The 18,544-nt window shown below is 27.3% G+C and overlaps 4 protein-coding genes and 2 long non-coding RNA genes across 13 annotated transcripts; 3 read left to right on the top strand and 3 right to left on the bottom strand.

Annotated features, from left to right (window-relative positions):
- Positions 1 to 350: 350 nt before the first annotated feature.
- Positions 351 to 2,714, bottom strand: LOC126878053 (WD repeat-containing protein 55 homolog). Its single transcript, XM_050640452.1, has 8 exons — positions 2,590 to 2,714; positions 2,201 to 2,365; positions 1,873 to 2,065; positions 1,593 to 1,775; positions 1,446 to 1,519; positions 1,211 to 1,377; positions 909 to 1,126; positions 351 to 826 (listed from the first exon to the last, which is right to left on the bottom strand). The coding sequence occupies exons 1-8, from the start codon at positions 2,612 to 2,614 to the stop codon at positions 565 to 567; spliced, it is 1,287 nt and encodes a 428-aa protein (XP_050496409.1). The 5' UTR covers positions 2,615 to 2,714; the 3' UTR covers positions 351 to 564.
- A 167-nt stretch (positions 2,715 to 2,881) lies between these two features.
- On the top strand, positions 2,882 to 9,581 carry LOC126878050 (E3 ubiquitin-protein ligase TRIM33). Of its 2 annotated transcripts, none has more exons than XM_050640443.1 (12): positions 2,882 to 3,601; positions 3,812 to 4,336; positions 5,052 to 5,281; positions 5,369 to 5,649; positions 5,746 to 5,856; positions 5,934 to 6,128; positions 6,201 to 6,313; positions 6,474 to 7,652; positions 7,785 to 7,923; positions 7,996 to 8,179; positions 8,264 to 8,416; positions 8,519 to 9,581. In XM_050640443.1, the coding sequence occupies exons 2-12, from the start codon at positions 4,006 to 4,008 to the stop codon at positions 8,690 to 8,692; spliced, it is 3,090 nt and encodes a 1,029-aa protein (XP_050496400.1). In that variant the 5' UTR covers positions 2,882 to 3,601; positions 3,812 to 4,005; the 3' UTR covers positions 8,693 to 9,581. The 2 variants fall into 2 exon arrangements, with proteins under 2 accessions (XP_050496400.1, XP_050496399.1); XM_050640442.1 differs by having other exon boundaries at positions 7,764 to 7,923.
- Positions 7,133 to 10,355, bottom strand: LOC126878058 (uncharacterized). 2 transcript variants are annotated; one of them, XR_007695548.1, is made up of 4 exons: positions 10,250 to 10,355; positions 7,528 to 7,637; positions 7,380 to 7,454; positions 7,133 to 7,296 (listed from the first exon to the last, which is right to left on the bottom strand). It is a non-coding gene; the product is annotated as an uncharacterized LOC126878058 (long non-coding RNA). The 2 variants fall into 2 exon arrangements; XR_007695549.1 differs by having other exon boundaries at positions 10,242 to 10,354.
- On the top strand, positions 10,262 to 16,556 carry LOC126878049 (centromere protein J). Of its 6 annotated transcripts, none has more exons than XM_050640438.1 (4): positions 10,263 to 14,336; positions 14,433 to 14,628; positions 14,751 to 14,850; positions 16,471 to 16,556. In XM_050640438.1, the coding sequence occupies exons 1-4, from the start codon at positions 10,963 to 10,965 to the stop codon at positions 16,488 to 16,490; spliced, it is 3,690 nt and encodes a 1,229-aa protein (XP_050496395.1). In that variant the 5' UTR covers positions 10,263 to 10,962; the 3' UTR covers positions 16,491 to 16,556. The 6 variants fall into 6 exon arrangements, 5 of the variants coding, with proteins under 5 accessions (XP_050496398.1, XP_050496395.1, XP_050496397.1 ...); XM_050640440.1 differs by lacking the exon at positions 16,471 to 16,556 and having other exon boundaries at positions 10,263 to 10,469; positions 10,988 to 14,336; positions 14,751 to 15,005; XM_050640439.1 differs by lacking the exon at positions 16,471 to 16,556 and having other exon boundaries at positions 10,263 to 10,556; positions 10,988 to 14,336; positions 14,751 to 15,005.
- Positions 14,915 to 15,930, bottom strand: LOC126878059 (uncharacterized). The gene is made up of 2 exons (XR_007695550.1): positions 15,332 to 15,930; positions 14,915 to 15,266 (listed from the first exon to the last, which is right to left on the bottom strand). It is a non-coding gene; the product is annotated as an uncharacterized LOC126878059 (long non-coding RNA).
- LOC126878221 (serine/threonine-protein phosphatase PGAM5, mitochondrial-like) lies at positions 16,499 to 18,061 on the top strand. Its single transcript, XM_050640790.1, has 4 exons — positions 16,499 to 16,649; positions 17,387 to 17,601; positions 17,709 to 17,839; positions 17,917 to 18,061. The coding sequence occupies exons 1-4, from the start codon at positions 16,499 to 16,501 to the stop codon at positions 18,059 to 18,061; spliced, it is 642 nt and encodes a 213-aa protein (XP_050496747.1).
- Positions 18,062 to 18,544: the final 483 nt, after the last annotated feature.

Here is an 18,544-nt window from a genome sequence, read left to right as displayed (position 1 = left end):
AATCTAGTTAAAATATGAATTGAGTAAGTCACAAAATTTAGACATTTATTTGTTATTTATGGTTAATTTTCAAAAATATTTTTGTTATAATGAACATATAAAAATAAGTATAAATGGTTACTAAGATTTATTTGTTTATACATATAATTCTTGTTTTATAATATTAAAAATATTAGAAAGTAACATCAAAAATATTTTAATAAAATATTTGTAGCAATGTAAATATACATTTGAAGTATATTTTCAGGTTGCATGAAATCTGTTTGATGTTTATCAAGCTTCTAAATTTTGACAAATGCAACAAAATACAATAAATAATGATAAATGTAGCTTAAAAATTTCACATGTAATTCATTAAAATATGTTTTTTTATTATTTTTATCTTCAAAAAGTATAATTGTGTTCAACTTTTTGTTATACATATAAACTATGTAATATGTATGTACATGTTATGTATGAATTAAGAACATATTTATATAAAAATATGTAATCTCAGTATTATATGTGAATCTAATAATTTAATCATTTGTAAATTTACAATACATTCATAATAATTTATTTTCTTTATTGAAGATCCAAAAAAAAGGTAGATGCATTATCAATTTTACTACTTGGAAGATTATGTTTTAATTGTCTTTGCTTTCCACCTTTTACACGTTTACTAACGTCTAAAGTTTCAAAATATTGTACATTCCAAAACTTGATATCATAATCATGTGACGAAGATGCAATTAAAGTACCATCACTGTTAACATCAAGTGCTTCAATAGAAAGACTATGTTCTCCTACTATTCCAAGATGATGATGAGGAAACAGGCTGGTAGCCCTGTACATTAATACATACAACAAATACATGATTATTTTAATTAATATATAAAAAAAGATACATAATAAATCTTAAACTATACCTAAGTATTCCATCTTCTCCACCTGTTATCACAACATTTTCAGTAATTGGAATCATACAGTTTATAGCTTTTTTAGTTAAATTCGGAAACTCATCTGAATGAAGACCAAATTCTCCCCAATTATATACATACATTTTTCCTTTACCTGTACCCACCAATATTTTTGTTTCATATTTAAATAAACCAAGACATGTCAGTTCCTCTTGATATTCTTCTGACTAATGAAATGATTATATACATTTATATATATATATATATATAATTATATATAATTGGATAACATGATATCTATTTACACATACTTGAACATGTAGTTTCTTTCCTGGTATATTAAATGTAGTAAGACATCCATCTCCACTTGCGCAAACTAAGTATTTCCCTTCTTTGTTTGTTACTATAGCACTTACATAATCCTCCATTTTTTTTAATGAAAATATAGGTTTATTCTCTCTTTGTCGAAGATCCCACACTTAAAATACTTAAATATAAATATAATGGATTCAATGAAACAGAGAAGAGAAAAAAACAATAACATACTTTTTACTACACCATCATCGTCTCCAGTTGCAAACATATGTTCTCCAATTACAGTCATTGTATATATTGGCTTCCTAAAATAAATCAAACATTAAGTAATGGCACTTATATTTTTATTTATATTAACTATAATGATTATATACATACTCATGTGCATTTTCATAAAGTCTTATTAGCTTTTCTGTTTCTAGATCAGTGAGCATTACACATAAATCCTTAGCAGTAGAAAATAAAGTTGTACCAGAGTCATTGAATTCTATGTCACGACATGCTTTAAGATGCAATTCTAAAGTTGATATCAGATCTGTTTCTGTATTATTATATTTGAATCTATCAGATAAAGAAATATACATGTATACATGTGTCAAGCTATTCAAAATTATTAACAACATATTAATTATATGATATTAATGAATATAAAATTTACAAGTATACATCTCCTGCAATATCAGCTACAGCCATCATGTTTGAATTAGGATGGAAACATATATCTACCACATGATCTTCTGTTTTAATAGGTGGAGGATGATTTGTATTTATATCTTTTGATCTAATTATTGCCTTTACAACTTCATCTTCTTCCTCACTTGCACTTAATAAAATTGATTCTGTACTGCCACCTTTAAAAAGAAATAGAAATATTACCTTTCTATAATATTATAAGTAATAAAAAGCATATACCACTATGTTAATTTTTATTACAAAAATTAATTAAGTTTAAATTATTTAAACATTAAATTTTATATAAAATTTACTTATGTGTGCATTATTTGAATGAAAAAGTTCCTCATCGTCTTCGTTGTCTATATCATCTATATCATAACTGCTTGAACTGCTGCCTTCTGACAATGTTTGTATACTATCGTTACTTGCATCACTGTCAAGATTATTATTCTCTTCATTATCAAGGACAAAATTACCTAAATAATACATATATTTAATTATAAATAAAGAAAAAAATCTAAGAAATATAAAAAAATTGTGTAATAGTTATTAATGAATTAATTCTTATTAACTACTGTTATTATGTTAATAGTGGAATCAATTTAAACATGTGCAAAGAATATTAAGAAGTAAAAATAAGAAATAAATGATTATTTATTCTATAGTAATATAATATAAAAGGCAAAGCAAAAAAAGGTACCTGAATGTCCTTTATCTAAATTCATGTTTTAAAGATCCTAATTCTTTTTGATGATATTTATAAGGTCTCGTATATAATACAACACACAGTATGTATGACTTGTTCACTGTACGAAAACTATTAAAATTAATATTCCCTATAAATTGCACTATATAAAATGTGTTGTTACAAATTTATAGTGATTTTTCAGGAATGTGGGTTGGTACCTATGGAGCGCTGATCCGCTCTGTTCGCTAGAGTGCGGAAAATATTCAAATGAAGATGTTAAGTTCTATCGAAATGAGTACTTTGATTCATAAGATCATTCTGATAATTTTTGATACAAGTGGCGTGTCGCGATCCTAGATTGCAATGGCAAGAATCCTGATAATTTTTGTTTCTTCCTTGGCTCGTAAAGTTCCTTCTAGTTCTTCTCCTAGAATCTGGATCCTCTCAGATGACTAGTGGACTAATCGAAAAATAGTTTTCACCCTGTAGATCAACGCTTCATATCCTATACTAACTTCACTCTCCGATCTTCGTTAGTGGATGGTAGTGGGAACGCAAGACTGATGTAATCGACAACGTCGTGTGTATGTGTGAAAGAAAGCATGCACTTTGCGTGGCGCGCAGAAATTATTCGTTGAAAAAATGTATGGTTCTCTTGGGCTTTCACCGAGCTAACTTAGCCGAATGCTTTTAAGACACAAAAGCAGAACGTTTAAGCATATAGTTCTAAATCTCTAATTCTTTGAAACAAACATTCAGTCGAGAGAGCCTGCGTGACTTTAACTGAAGCTGTCAATTGATTGCGATTCTTAACAAAATTTCTCAAGTTCGTTAAATAAAGTATTTTTGTTCCCAAATTTTAACTTTCCCATCGTCGTACTACGCATCAATTCTTTATACAGTTTCTAGATACATTTTGTCTTTTAGACATACACGACGATTAAAATTAACAATTCAAATTACGTTTACATGTATATGTCGATCTTCCTAGATTAAGCCCATACTAAAGCTATATTCGAGACAGGTAATTAAAGTTATGTTCACGCGATAACATAATAGTATAAATATATATTCTATTGTCTAAATAAATAATTAATTAATAAAAGAGAAATTCTATACAATAGTTCATTATACTACAAAATTTTTATTAATTTCTTTCCTTAATATTAAAAAGATATTTGATTTATTATTAAAATTACCAAAATATCTAGAAATATCAAAATCCCTATTTCAGAGGGCGCCATTATACGTTGCATCGAATTTCTTGCCTAACTATAGTAATTGCAATCAAAGTGGAGTGTGGAGTATGTAGTGTGGAATATGTAGCATGGTGGACCATGGCGCTACATGGTTCAAGAAAGATATATTTTCATAAGATATAAAAACGATTCTTCTGTGTAGCCACGTTCATACTTTGATAATTTTAAAATGGAAACTCGGACGAATGAGTTGTTAACAACCGGTCCTATAGCAACGATTAAAGAAGAGCCACTTGATCAAACTGGCGCGAAGCAAGATATGCAACAATCTCAAGTGCAGGGCGTTTGCATTGAGGAAGAGTGCGAACAGCGTATCGAGTGTACAACTGAGGGCCAAGAAAATGAGACACGTGCATTTTTATCGAAATGTGTGTTCTGTGGAAAGACATTTACTTTCGGTGATGATCCAAAACTTTTAGAATGTTTACATGCAGCATGTTCGACATGTGTTAATAGTAAACTCAGTGATCACAACACATCGGTCGACGTGGATGTTCTGTGTAAGGCTATGTTATACGTCTACATTTTGCAACTTTATTAAATTTTGATTCCGCGAGTTTTTCTTCTTAACATCTATAGAGTGAACCTTCTAGCTTGATGATTTCAAATATCTTGTAAATTACTTGCTATATAAAAAAATTTCCCAAATAGAAATTGACTGGGATCAAAAAGAATATTATTTAACATCATTAGCTTTTCTATGGGTGGATATAAAGGATATATGAAGATTAGCTTAATGCATTAATTTTTTAAATGCATTAATTGATGTAGCAATATTACATGTAGAAAAAGTTTTAAGCTGTTTATGATATATTAAGAATACATTAGTTTAGGACATATATTAATTATAATATTGTAAAATGGTACTAGTATTTGAGCTATATCGATTAATGTATTAAGAAATATATGATTCCATTTAAGTATTGTAATTGATCCTTGAAAAATTAATAGCATCAAATTATATCTGCCTCAATACTATTTACTAATCTGTATAATAATATTCATAAATATCAGAACATCTTATTTATATTAAACGACAGAAACAGCATGAAACAAGTCTTATGTTTATTTGAATAAATTTTTAGTAGTATCTTTATGATTCAAAATGATCATTTGATATTAATATAATTTATAAAATATTTATGTTTTTATATATAAGTGTATTATATCATATAATAATTAAGCCATGACTTTAAAACATATATGTCATTGCAGTGGAAAGTAATGTAATTGCTTGTCAGATATGTAATGTCACCACACAGGCAGAAAACTTAATCGAAAATCGATTCCTATCAAAATTTATAGAAGAGGATAATAGTCCAGGTACTGATGATGAATCTAAAGAAACAGAAGAAGAAAAAAAATGTACTAGCTGTCATGATAATGCCAATGCCACAAGTTGGTGTGTAGAATGTGAAGAATTTATATGTCAAAACTGTGTTATGGTAATGAAAATATTACTCAGTAGTATGTTTATTAAATATATTTCTTTAGAAATAACGACAATTATTTTGAATTTGTGTTTCTTAAAGGCACATCAGAGATTAAAAATAACAAAGGATCACACAATTAAACCAAAGGATGAAGTTGCCAATGATAGAGATAATGTTAAAAAAAGCAACAAAAAAATACCTGGCTATTTATTTTGTACAATTCATCCACATGAACAATTATCTTTATTTTGTCAAACATGTGATAAACTTACTTGTAGAGATTGTCAGCTAAGTGAACACAGAGATCATAAGTACAAATTTATTCATGAAATTGCTACTGAAACCCGTGCTTCAGTGTCAACTTTACTTAAAGAAGTGAGGTAATTCTTCTGTATTTGTACTTTTTTTATTTATATATTTTCTATAAATATTAAAATTAACTTTTTTATGTTATGTTTAAAATCTCTGTTTTGCAGTTATAAACGAGTTTTATTAAAAAGTGCAATGAAAGTTATAGAAGACAGACAAGTTCTTATTTTAGAAAAAAAGAAAAATTTAGTGCAAGACATAACACAAATGGTGGTGCAGTAAGTTATTGTAAATTTTATATTTCAAGTTTAAGTGAAACAAAATTATTTAACTTATGTAATATTTTTTCACACAGGTTAACAAATGCAATTAATACACGAGGAAAACAATTAGTTATGCGTCTAAATGAAGTTTGTGATCAGAAACAAAACACATTAAATGAGAAAAAAGTTGCTTTAGATCAATTATCTAAGCTTACTGATCATTGTATCCAATTTGTAACTCATGCCTTAAAAAAAGGTTCAGATATGGAATTACTTTATAGCAAAAAGTATGTATTTGAAATACTAAATATATGTATATAAATATAATAAATATAAATATTCCATAATTTTTTTTGCAGATCTGTTACAAGTCATTTACAAAGAATAAAAAGTAGACGAGCTGACATTCCAAATCCAGAAATACCAGTTAGAATAAATTTGTCCTTGGAGAAAGTACCAGATTTGATAAAAGGTTAAATTAATAATAATAGGTGCTTAATTATATGTTATTAAATAGGTAGTTTTATTGCTACAAGCAAAACTGATTTCCTTTTTTTTTTAAATTAATCATCTAATAAATATTTGGTTTATATAATATTAAATATTTTTTTTCTTTTCTTTCTTAATTTTAGTGGTTTCATCTATTGGAGGAATAGTAGTGGATGGTAGAGTATATCCTTCAATATCTCCACTGGGTGGAGTAAATACAACACCATCTATGCCATATAATGAATCACAGACAGATCAAAAGCAAACAACTAATTTGTCAAATGTACATATGGATGGTTCTTCCATAGCTGCACAATTACCTGTTGCTACACAACAATCTAATAGTATGCAACAAAATTCCTATCAACAAGTGCCTCTTCATATAGCATCTCAACAGCAGCAACAAACACAGTCGCAAAATTATATGCAACATTATCCTATGAATAACATGCCACCTCGGTCATCACCACAAGCACATCAACCTCGTGTACCATATCCAGTCAATTTCAATAACAGATTACAACAACCAATGATGATGCAACAACGTCCTTTGGGAAGCTGCCATCAACAAGTAACTTCGTCCACGCATCCTCATCAACAAGTTCACATAGATCAACTTGGTCAGAATACAAGTTTACGTGGACTTCTTGCACATAATCCACCACCTTTCCGATCTTCTACAAATCATGTATCATATCGATTGCCACCTTATAGATATCCTCCAAATAATTCCCAACGACCAGTACCACCACCTGCATATCAACCAACAAATACATCCATGGTATCTGGTATAAGACTTCAGCAATGTAATCCAACTTCTCCATCCGCACAACATATAAATTATCCTATGCAACAACCACCTACAGCTCGTTGGCATATACCTCAAAATGTCAATCCCTGTCTTCCTTTTTATACTTCCCGCCATCAATCAAATACACCTTCCATGTCAGTTCCTACTAATGATACCTACAAGATAACGTTAAAAAATCAACAATCAAATGTAAATCAAAAATATAATACACAGACGACTACTGCTTCTGATACTCCACCTCAGTCACAAAGTTCAGTGTCTGTTGGTCATACAGTTAGTTCGTCAGTACCTAAAACGCCTAGTCCTGTGCCTCCTGGAAAATCAGATGAAACTGAAAAAAGTTTAGACAAATTTTGCCAAAAATCTTTGAATGATCTAATGCTTACTATCGCAAAATTAGATAGCAATGGAATTGTAGTAATACCAGAAGCTCAACGAAACCAATTAGATTCGGCCCAAGTAGATAGTTCAACCGATGAAGGGTTGAATCCAATGGCTGAGAATTCATCAGGTAATTTAATTGAAATAATAAAAATATGTAATTATTATTCAAAATATTGGTTAAATATGTATTTTGTATGTATAAAGTATAAGTATATATGTACAATTATGTGTCCAATAGATAATTCAAAAAATGCTGCAGCATCCATGGCAAAGGATGATCCAAATGAAGACTGGTGTGCAGTATGCATGGATGGAGGAGATGCAGTATTATGTTGTGATAAATGCCCAAAAGTCTTCCACTTATATTGTCATATTCCTAGTTTAAAATCGTTTCCTGAGTAAGTGTACGAATAATATAGTGTAATAATATTTATGTTTAATAGCTAATGTCAAATTTTGTTGTGCAATAGTGAAAGTGAAACATGGCAGTGTATGTTATGTACTAATGTACTAGACTGCTCAGATGACCCACCAGGAGAAAAAAGACCAAACACAATGAGTGCAAAAGAATTACGAATTGCACAAAGAATTGTGTTAGAACTTTATTGTCAATATGAGCAAAGCTTACCTTTCCGTGAAATAGTATCTAGTGAGGTAAATTTATTCTATGCAAATTTAAAAAGTATATAAAATATATTGAAGGAACATAACAGTTATTATTTCATTTATAATTAACAGATAGTTGATTATCATCGTATCATAAAAAAGCCAATTGCACTAGATGTAATTAGAGATAAATTAAAACCTGAGCATGCAGAACATTACACAGATTTAAGACAAGTAATGGCAGACATCAGGTTGATGTTTAAAAATGCTTTTACTTATAATCCTGTAAGTTCTCTATTGAAGAATTTATATCATATAAAATATGATACAAAATTGTTATAAAAACATTCATACATTTCATATAATCATATACTTTTTTTTATTTAGGTTGAATCACAAGTGTATCAAGAAGCACGTAATTTAGAAGAATTTTTTGAAAAATTATTATTAAAATGGGCACCAAATTACGCATATGACGATCCTTTTCTTTCGGGTGACAAGGACGAAGACGAAGAAGTGTTTCCTCCTAATAGAAAATATCGTCGTATACTTACAGACTAATTTTCACTTTCCGTAATTAAGCACATAAACAAGTATATTATTTTTAAAACACATAGCAGAATTATATTTCCATATAATGAATATTTCTTAATTATATTTAATATTGCTTTTCGTGTTTAATTAATTAATAAATGTCTATAAATACTTACGGATACTAACAATTGAGCAGACATTTACAACTGTAGTATAGACTTCTTCACATTTTATGTTCAGTGAAGAAAATTTTACTTCTTGCTTAATATTGCGAGCTTATTGCATGAATTTATAAATTAAAGGTGATCACAAATTTAGTTCATAAAATATTTGAGTGTGTTGACTATTTCTTATAAATTTATCATAAAATCTGTTAGAAAACCTATCATTTAATTATATCAATAATAAAATTACTAAAAAATAATTGCATTAATTTTACAATAAAATATTTCAGTAAATATATAAGTATTTTTTTACAAAGTATTACGACTTTATATACATGCATATATGTGTGTATGTATATAATATATACACAGAGTGTTCATATGTGACAGTATTGCAGAGTTGAGTTGAGGATATAAAAATGGAAAAACAAAAATTCAGATAAACATATGAACTATTTTTGTGTTCTCAATTTACTTCTCTAATATACTCACATAGTACGAAACATTTTGTATATCTGTATTATCATTTTAATAAAACTATAGAAAAAAATGTTGAATTACTTGTTGATAAAAAAATTACAGTTAACTATGTAACATATTGACTGAAAATTTTATAAATTAATATCATTTTTAAAACGTTTTGCTGTAAGAAAACCGTTTAATTGTTAATATTCCGATGTATTTGATAAGTAAATACATGTTTGTTACACGAAAATGAACAAAAGATTGAAATATATTAACATTTGAATTTTCATGTTTATTTCTCATTTTATTATAATTAATTTTATTACTTAAATTGTCTTATATTAAAACGTTTTAATGCATTTATTTGGTAGCATCAAATGTAGACAACTATGTTGTTAAATTTCACATTATTGTATTACACCAGATGTACAAAATAATCTTACATAAAATATACGGAATGGAATTTTTTAAAATTGTTTTATCGTTTCCAAAATTATAATTTGTAATACACATTTTACTCTTACAAAATTTAATATTAATTAAATTACTTTAATACAACAAAAAGATTAACAATTTTAAAATGTATTGCATCATAACTTAAAAGTTATATTACACATCAGAATAAAATTTTACAATAAAGATGAAATTGATGTGTAATAATTTTATAAGTACAATAAATTTATGTAATATTGCATGATACTCTTATATATGTATATAGTTACATAGTAATTTCTTTTCATTGTGTGGAAAATTCATATATTTATATTTACATCTTAATTTTATTTTTCTATTTTTATAATAAAAATGACAATGAAAAGTTATTTTACATAGTGTAATTTAATTCAATAAATACTTTCTATTTATATTAATGAATTATTGTTGATAATTTATTACTTCTAAATGATTCCAAATATAAAAAAGATGTATAATATTGAAAACTTTATTACCTACTTACTTTACTACTTAATGGTTGCATTGGAAGACAGTTTCGTGGCCCTTTTTCCATTATGAAAGAAACATTTGTACGAGTAACCAATCGCATGCTTGTATTCAGTAGTCAGTGTTAGGTAACTGTCTTATAACGTTATGAATTCAAATGTATGATATCCGCATACATATATATGCATATTACTTTTAAACTGTCAGTCGGGTTTTGTAGCGGAAGAAGTATTTCTGTATTTATTTAAAAACATATTATGAATTTGACAAATTTAATTTATAACGTATCTTTTATCGCTTTTGTAACTTTTCTTTCTTTAAAGGTGAAAATATAAGTATGTTAATTTTAAATGATCAATTAATACTTTTCGTGATAATATATACACGTACATACCTACATGTTTGTTTATGTGTATGTGTGTGTTTTAAGATTATTTAAAACTTTTTAATAATTTTCAGTAATTCATAGTTAGAATTTTGAATAAGAAATAAAATAATATTTTTTGTTAAAATGAATTTAAAAATTTTATACATATCAAAAGAATTTAATAATGTCACATGAGACTAATAATGTTATATCCTTAAAAATGTCATAATATAATTTACATTTTTCCGTTTGTATGTGTTAATATATATATTTATGTATGTAAATCATTGGAGTGTTTATACTTCTTTAATATATAACTATATTATAAATGAAATTTACATATTAAAATTATTATACATTCCATGCCCATTCAAAAAATGGACTTAGAAGCAACTGTAGTTAAACGTTTACAAAAACTGAGGCAGTGGCAGTTAGAACAACAAGAACGATTGTTGAAACAGCAAGAGATACAAAGACAGATGTTAACTCAGAAACAAGATTGTATGTATAAAGCACTTGAATTATCAATACAAGAACTTGATCTGGATAAAGATATATTAGATATAAATAATTCAAATGAATCTGATAAAAATACTGGAATTAATAATAAAAATCTAATTATGTTACATAATAAACCACAAACGAAAGAAAATTATACACAAGCAATAAATAAGAATGATTCATGCATTAATCAAAATATAAGTGGCAATTTTGAAAACATAATTTCACGACAAAAGTCACCGACACAAAGATTCATTAAAGATGTAATTAACATTGAAAGCCATATAAGAAGACAGTCAAAGGATAAAACAGGTATAAAAAATGACATAGAAGAAGAAAAACAACTAGAACAATTTATTATGGATGGAGTAGCACCATTACCATCTGATAAAATAGTTGTTCATCACATTTCTATTGATGATGTACCAATATTTTCTCCGAAAAAGGATTTTCATACATTGCTTGAAGAAAGATTGAAAGACAGTGAAAATGAACCTCCTGGAAAAAAGTCTAGTGCTAGTTCAGGGAATAAAATAAAAAGGCCATTTTTAAGAAAAGGAGAAGGTTTGGCTCGATTTAAATTGAATCAACAATTACAACCTTCTACATTGAAAACAAGATTACGTAGTATATCATTTACTAACAATACACAATCTAGTTCTAAATGTCCTAGAAATGAAGATAAATACAATAAAACTCAACATTTAAAGAATGCACAGTTATCAAAAAAGACACATTGTATAAATGTAGCTCAAAAACATTTATGTCTAAAAAATGTTTCATTACCAAAGAAAAAAATTTGTAGTACGCCTAAATCTAATACCACAACTACATATTTGAAAGATGATATTAATGAAGTGAAAAATGCAGTTGAATTAAATACTTCAGATTTTCATTCTGGAACTCAGAAAGAATTAGAAGAAGTAAGAATATTTGAATTGTTAGAAGAAAAAGCAGAGAATTCTAGCTTCTGTTCTACATCTAGTGCAGTTACTGCATTCTTACAACAATCAACACCATTTAAAATAAAAAATGCTGAATATAGAATGGGCAGTAGTGTGCACAATGCAAAACAAGTTACTCCAAGAAGTAACATACCTAAAGAACAATTGATTGTAAAATCTAATCAAGCATATAAATGTATGAAGTCCAATAAGGATACTGATACTCACTGCGATCTCTTACCTTTTATAAATCAAAAGATTATTCATGATGATATACATGAAGATATAATGTTTTTGCAAAATACTAATGAAGACAATAGAATAAAACCAAATAGAAATGGATACATGTCATTAAGGGATCAAATCGAATCTATACATAATGAACAGAATGTTATAAATAGAATTGATGTTCCTATTGCTGAAGACAATAAAGAAGTCAGTCCTCATGTTAGATTTTCTGAATTTAATGAATACAGAACAATTGGATTAACAGATACCTCAAGTATATCAACTGAATCATTAGTAACAAAAAGCTTTTCAGATGAAAAGGCTTGGAGTGATTCCTCAATCCTAGAAACATCTACTGTACAAACATTATCAGTGCCATTTGAAGCATCACAGTCTCCTGTAATAATGAAAAGTAAAATGCATAAGGCACAAACCTGTAAAGATATGACAGAGAACAATGATTCTACTTGTAATACAGATAATATGTACCAAAATGTGTGTCATAAAGATGAATCAGAGTTATCAGATACTGAGGATTTAACTTCCAATGATGAAGTAAGTAATTTACATAAATGTGGACAAGATGATTTAACACCACAAAAAATTGATAACTTTTATGATATTGGAACATTAAAAAAAAATATGAAATTTTGTGACAACAAAAAAATAGATGAATATGTAGATAATTATAATAATGTAGTTGTAACTGAAGATCAGGAAAATATAAAATACTTACAAGAAACAAACGAAACTATTTTTAAATCAGAACTTTTAAAAGCTCGTTTATTGGAACTTGAGCAGGAAATCAATATATTTCGTAAAGAAAATGCAGCTTTATCTATGCAGCGTAAAAAATTACGTGAAGATCATCAAAGTTTACGCAAAGAGTATGCGGAAAAAGAAAAAAATTTTGCAGAAAATAAAAAACAAGTTGAAGAGCGTTTACAAGAAGAAAGGAAAAAGCTTGCACGTGAAAAGTCCGCATTAGAAAATAGAATGCGAGATTCACAAGAAAAAGCTCAACAAAGTAAATTGGAAAGACAGGAAATCCAAAATTTGAAGCAAGAAATAGAACAATTGGTGCAGGACATGCATATAAAGGAAAGTAGATGGAATGCAGCACAATCTAGACATAGATGTCAAATGAGAATATTAAAATTAGAAAATTCAAAACTGAAACAAGAAGTAGAGAAATTAAAGAAAAATAATATTAGGAATAAAGGAAGATCTGGAGCTTCTGCAAATACAAGAGCAATTCATCAAATTAATAAACAAATTAACATGCAGTATAAAGAATCTAAAAAAATTAATGATGCTTCATCAGATGATGATCAAAAACTGACAGAACCAATAATGAAGACAATAAGTATAGCTAGTGAACAGGATATAGAAAAAAAGAAGGAATATAATTGTAATAGTAATACGAATATTATGAATGATAAACGACCAAAAAATCAAACAACTATAATAGATATTGTTAAAAAACGAAATTTATATGAAAATTTAATCAAAGAAGCAACATTAGATTTAACAGAAATTCCAGAAAAATTTGATGCTCTTGAAAATTTAAGTGAGTCTAAGTCAGACTCAAACAATGAATTGAAAAAAGTAAATAGTCAAACAAATGTTACAAAAGCTAATTGTAAAAAATCATATAAAGAATGTGATACACCTTTTAATCATAATGGTATTAATGACAATACTCAATTACATGTGCAAAATGATTATAAATGTTTTAATGAAAATTATACAAAAGATTTAGCATCAGCAGATAAACTACCTAATATACACATAGAGAATATATCTTTGTCTTACCGAAGTAATACTAGTACTGATAAACAAGGTATGACACAGATTGAACACCCTGATGGTTCCATTGAATGTCGATTTCCAAATGGAAATATTAAGAAGATATTTCCCGATCAAGGTATAACTAAGTTAATATATTATAATGGCGATATTCGTGAAACTAATAGAGATGGAAAAATAAAATATTTTTATGCATCAACACATACATGGCACACAACAATGCCAGATGGTTTAGAGATTTTAGAATTTTCTGAGTAAGCTTTATTCATCACTTCATTTTATTATTTAATTTTTAATTTCAGCATATAAAAATTTATTATTCAGTGAATATTACTTCTTCTATTATTTAGTGGTCAAGTAGAAAGAAGATTGCACGATGGTACAGTAGAAGTATTATTTCCAGATGGTTCAGTACGAATCGTAAAGTCAGATGGTATTGAAAAATGGACATTACCAGATGGAACATTAATGCAAATTTTTACTAATGGTGAAAAAGTTCTTACTTTACCAAATGGACAACGTGAAATACATACTAGTACTCATAAGGTAACAAGCAAGAATATTTCCACAAAAATATATATTCCTTAACTTTTTATAAAATACATATATATACAAAACATACTTATATTATACATATTTATACTTTAATACTTTTATATAAAATTTAGAGACGTGAATATCCTGATGGAACCATTAAATTAATCTATCTTGATGGCACACAGGAAACACGATATTCAAATGGCAGAATACGTCTCAAAGATAAAGATGGTAATCTTTTAATGGATTCCTATCAATAGAAATTATATCACACCTAACAAAATTGAGGATAGTATCTAATGAAACAATTAAATTTTATTTAAAGTTATGCATATTTAACATAAATATATTTTTAATAATAATAAATAAATAAAATTATAATTAGATATATTTGAGATATGTTTTAAGTAAATAAAAATAAAGACTGAATCTTTTACTGTTAACATAAAGTGTAGTAGTGTTTCCAAATTATGAATATTTCTCGCATAACTAGAGTAGATTAAATAAAATTGTGATCGATGGTACATATTGCCTTTTTGAGGTGAGGAGATTACCCTGAATCATGCTTATATATACATATGTATATGATCGATCATAGAAACTCATCTCTGTATAGACAGGTGTCGACACTCGCTAGGGATAACCACCTGAAAACTAAATTGTGATTATTGTGAAAAATCAATATGGAAGATAACAAAGTTCGCGTTCTTACAAGGTAGACAGAGGTGGGTAGAATGTCTTTGTCTTTATCTAAGACAGTCATAGTATATCACGCCTACATAGAACGAGAACATTCTTATGTTCCATATTGATTTTTCACGACTCAATTTTCAAATGGTTTCTTTAGTGCTTTTAATATGTCTAGACTTGTTTATATGATTGTGTTATCTACAATTTTGACGTTTGAAAAATGTTATTAATAACTAAAACATTAACTTTATAATTACTTGTTTAATATTACAATGTGGGCATAATACAGAAAAAGATGATAGAAGAAAGAAATAAATGAAATGAAAGACTCCACCGCTGGATAGCGCTACTTTACACGGAAATTCCACGAGCGACATTTTATAGTGCAATATCGTGTAGTCATATGACTACCTTTGTTGTTCTTAATAGGAAAATAAAGAAAGACATATGGTGTAGTAGAATCGCGCGCGTACGAAAATGTTGCTCGTGTACATTTAGCCTAAAGCTGTCCGAATAAAAATATATTTTTATGTTGCTATAACAACACAATCCGGTGTATACTTGGATCCGATAATGTCGATTCAAATCAGTTAAAAAATTTGATTGTTAATTTATTATAGCGATGCCTGTACGTCCAAGTTTTAAAAAATGGGTTATAGGATTTGGCGCATTAGGTGGTGCAATGTTCTTTTATCCGCATAATAATGATAATAATAAATTATTGCATACGGACAAATCTAGGATATCTTCTTCATCTTGGGATTATAACTGGGATAGGTTGTATTCATTGTTATTATTGTTACCAATAAAAATGTCACTGGCTTCGCAATACAATGATAGCGTACAATTAAAATTTTATTTTATTTCTCCTTTGTTGTATCATAAATAAATAAATAGAAGAACTTAAATGTTTTCTTAATAAGTAGTTGATAGATTAAAATTAAGAGCATTTCTGTTAGTTTCTTTCTAAATAATGCATAATTCTTTATTCTATTTGAGATTTTGACATTATTTTATTGATATTTTATTAAATAAATGTATGTGTTAAATATTTGTTGTTCCTTATATTATTTGATATTATATTGATATTGCATTCTGCTTTTGTGTATTTACTTTTGATTCATTATTTTGGTCCTTTTATTTGTATGATTTTATTTATAGGAGAGATCCAAAAAGTTTAGTGAAACCAATGAAACCAGACAACGAATCTAATCAAAATACATATCATGAACAATTAATAAATAAAACAGCGAAAGCTACACGTCACATAATTTTAATTCGTCATGGACAATATAATGTGGAAGCTAAGACAGATGCAGATGGGACACTTACAAATCTTGGTTAGTATTTCCAATATAAAGCATGTTTAGTTTATTCGTATATATGTTATTATTCCCTTATCTATTGAAAATACAAAAGAATGTTTTATATGAAAGACTTCATGGAGGAAATTTAATAAACTAATTCAATGTTTTTTTTATATTTTTATTTAAAAAGATTTCAATGCTGATATAAGTTTTTTTAATGGAACTCAATCAACATTCAATATATCTTTTTAATTGTATACAAAGAAGTACTTAGGTCAAAAATGATTACTTTAAAAGATGTTTCAATTTTAATCATGCAAAACTTATTGTATGAAGACAAGGAAAACATAAACATAAAAATATTTGTTGTCTTTTCATGTCTTTCATATGATAAGCTTTACAAGATTAAAGTTAAAATTGATCCAAGGATTTTTTGTAGATAATTAAAAGGTGCATTAAATACTGTATAAAAAGATGTACAGTTCCATTTTAAGAAGTTAGATTGGTATTGAAATCTCTTTAAATAAGAATATAAAAAAAACATTGAATTAGTTTATTAAATTTCCCCCATGAAGTCAAACTTTCATATAAAACATTCTTTTGTATTTTCAATAGTTAAAGAAATAATTGTGTGTATACAAATGAAATAGGCATATAGTAAAATGTACATTTTCAATAATTAAAGAAATAATAGTGTGTATGCAAATAAACCAAACATACGGTATATAGCAAAATGAACTATTATAATTATAAACTGTTAAAATGTTAAGGTAGGCAACAAGCTGAGGCAACAGGAAAACGACTGCAAGAATTAGGTTTTCCATATACTTTGCTTGTACATTCAACAATGACAAGGGCTCAAGAAACTGCTAAAATCATAGAAAAATCTCTTAAAAATATAAAGGTAAAGTGTGATCCAATTCTTAACGAGGGTTCACCAATTCAACCTGAACCTCCATCATCTAACTGGAAACCTGAAGTAAATGTAAGAATATTACTACTTATATGAATTTAAAACTTCTATGTATATATTTTTTAAACTTGATATTGTGTTTAGTTAAAATAATGTTGAATAATATTAACACATTTCAGTATTATAGAGATGGACCTAGAATCGAGGCTGCATTTAGAAAGTATTTTCATCGTGCAGATTTCAGTCAGAAAAATGATTCATATACAATTCTTGTTTGCCATGCAAATGTTATTAGATATTTTGTATGCAGGTACATTACTTTATATAATCACTCTCATAACGGACTTGTATTAAACATTTTTCCTTAAATATCGATACTCATTTCAGAGCATTGCAATTTCCACCCAAAAGTTGGTTGCGATTAAGCTTGAATCATGCTAGCATTACATGGGTTACTATTTATCCTGATGGTATTGTAAAATTATGGGTGTTTGGTGAATCAGGACATATGAAACCACAACTTATTTCATAACTAAATTGACCATAGCGTATCACTTTATTTAATGAAATACACTTACGTTATCTACATTTGATATCATTTTAATATATAAATTTTACAAGAACGTATTTTTAACCATTTATTTTATCTATGAAAGCTTATAATTTGTTAATAAAAAACTAAGAAATACTTTTTTAATTATTAACAATCAAGGACAGTACATTTAAAGACTGATGAAAAATACATATTCTTATATTTGCGATAAGTCTTATTATTATAAACCTCCACCTAAACAAAATTTATGTCTCTGGTAAGATACTCCCTTTGAAACAAAGTATATAAATCCTATTTGCAAATAAATATGCAAAGTGTATAAATATTTATATATACCACGTAAAAACTATATATTACTATATATTACTACGTATAATAATAATTACTATGTATTACACCTATTACTCTGAAAATATTTTGAAAAAATATGTACTTAATCTGATTGTAAAATTACAAATATCT

This window comes from Bombus huntii, chromosome 2, assembly GCF_024542735.1.
Source record: "Bombus huntii isolate Logan2020A chromosome 2, iyBomHunt1.1, whole genome shotgun sequence".
NCBI lineage: Eukaryota > Metazoa > Arthropoda > Insecta > Hymenoptera > Apidae > Bombus > Bombus huntii.
This window is presented reverse-complemented; position numbering and strand designations above follow the sequence as displayed.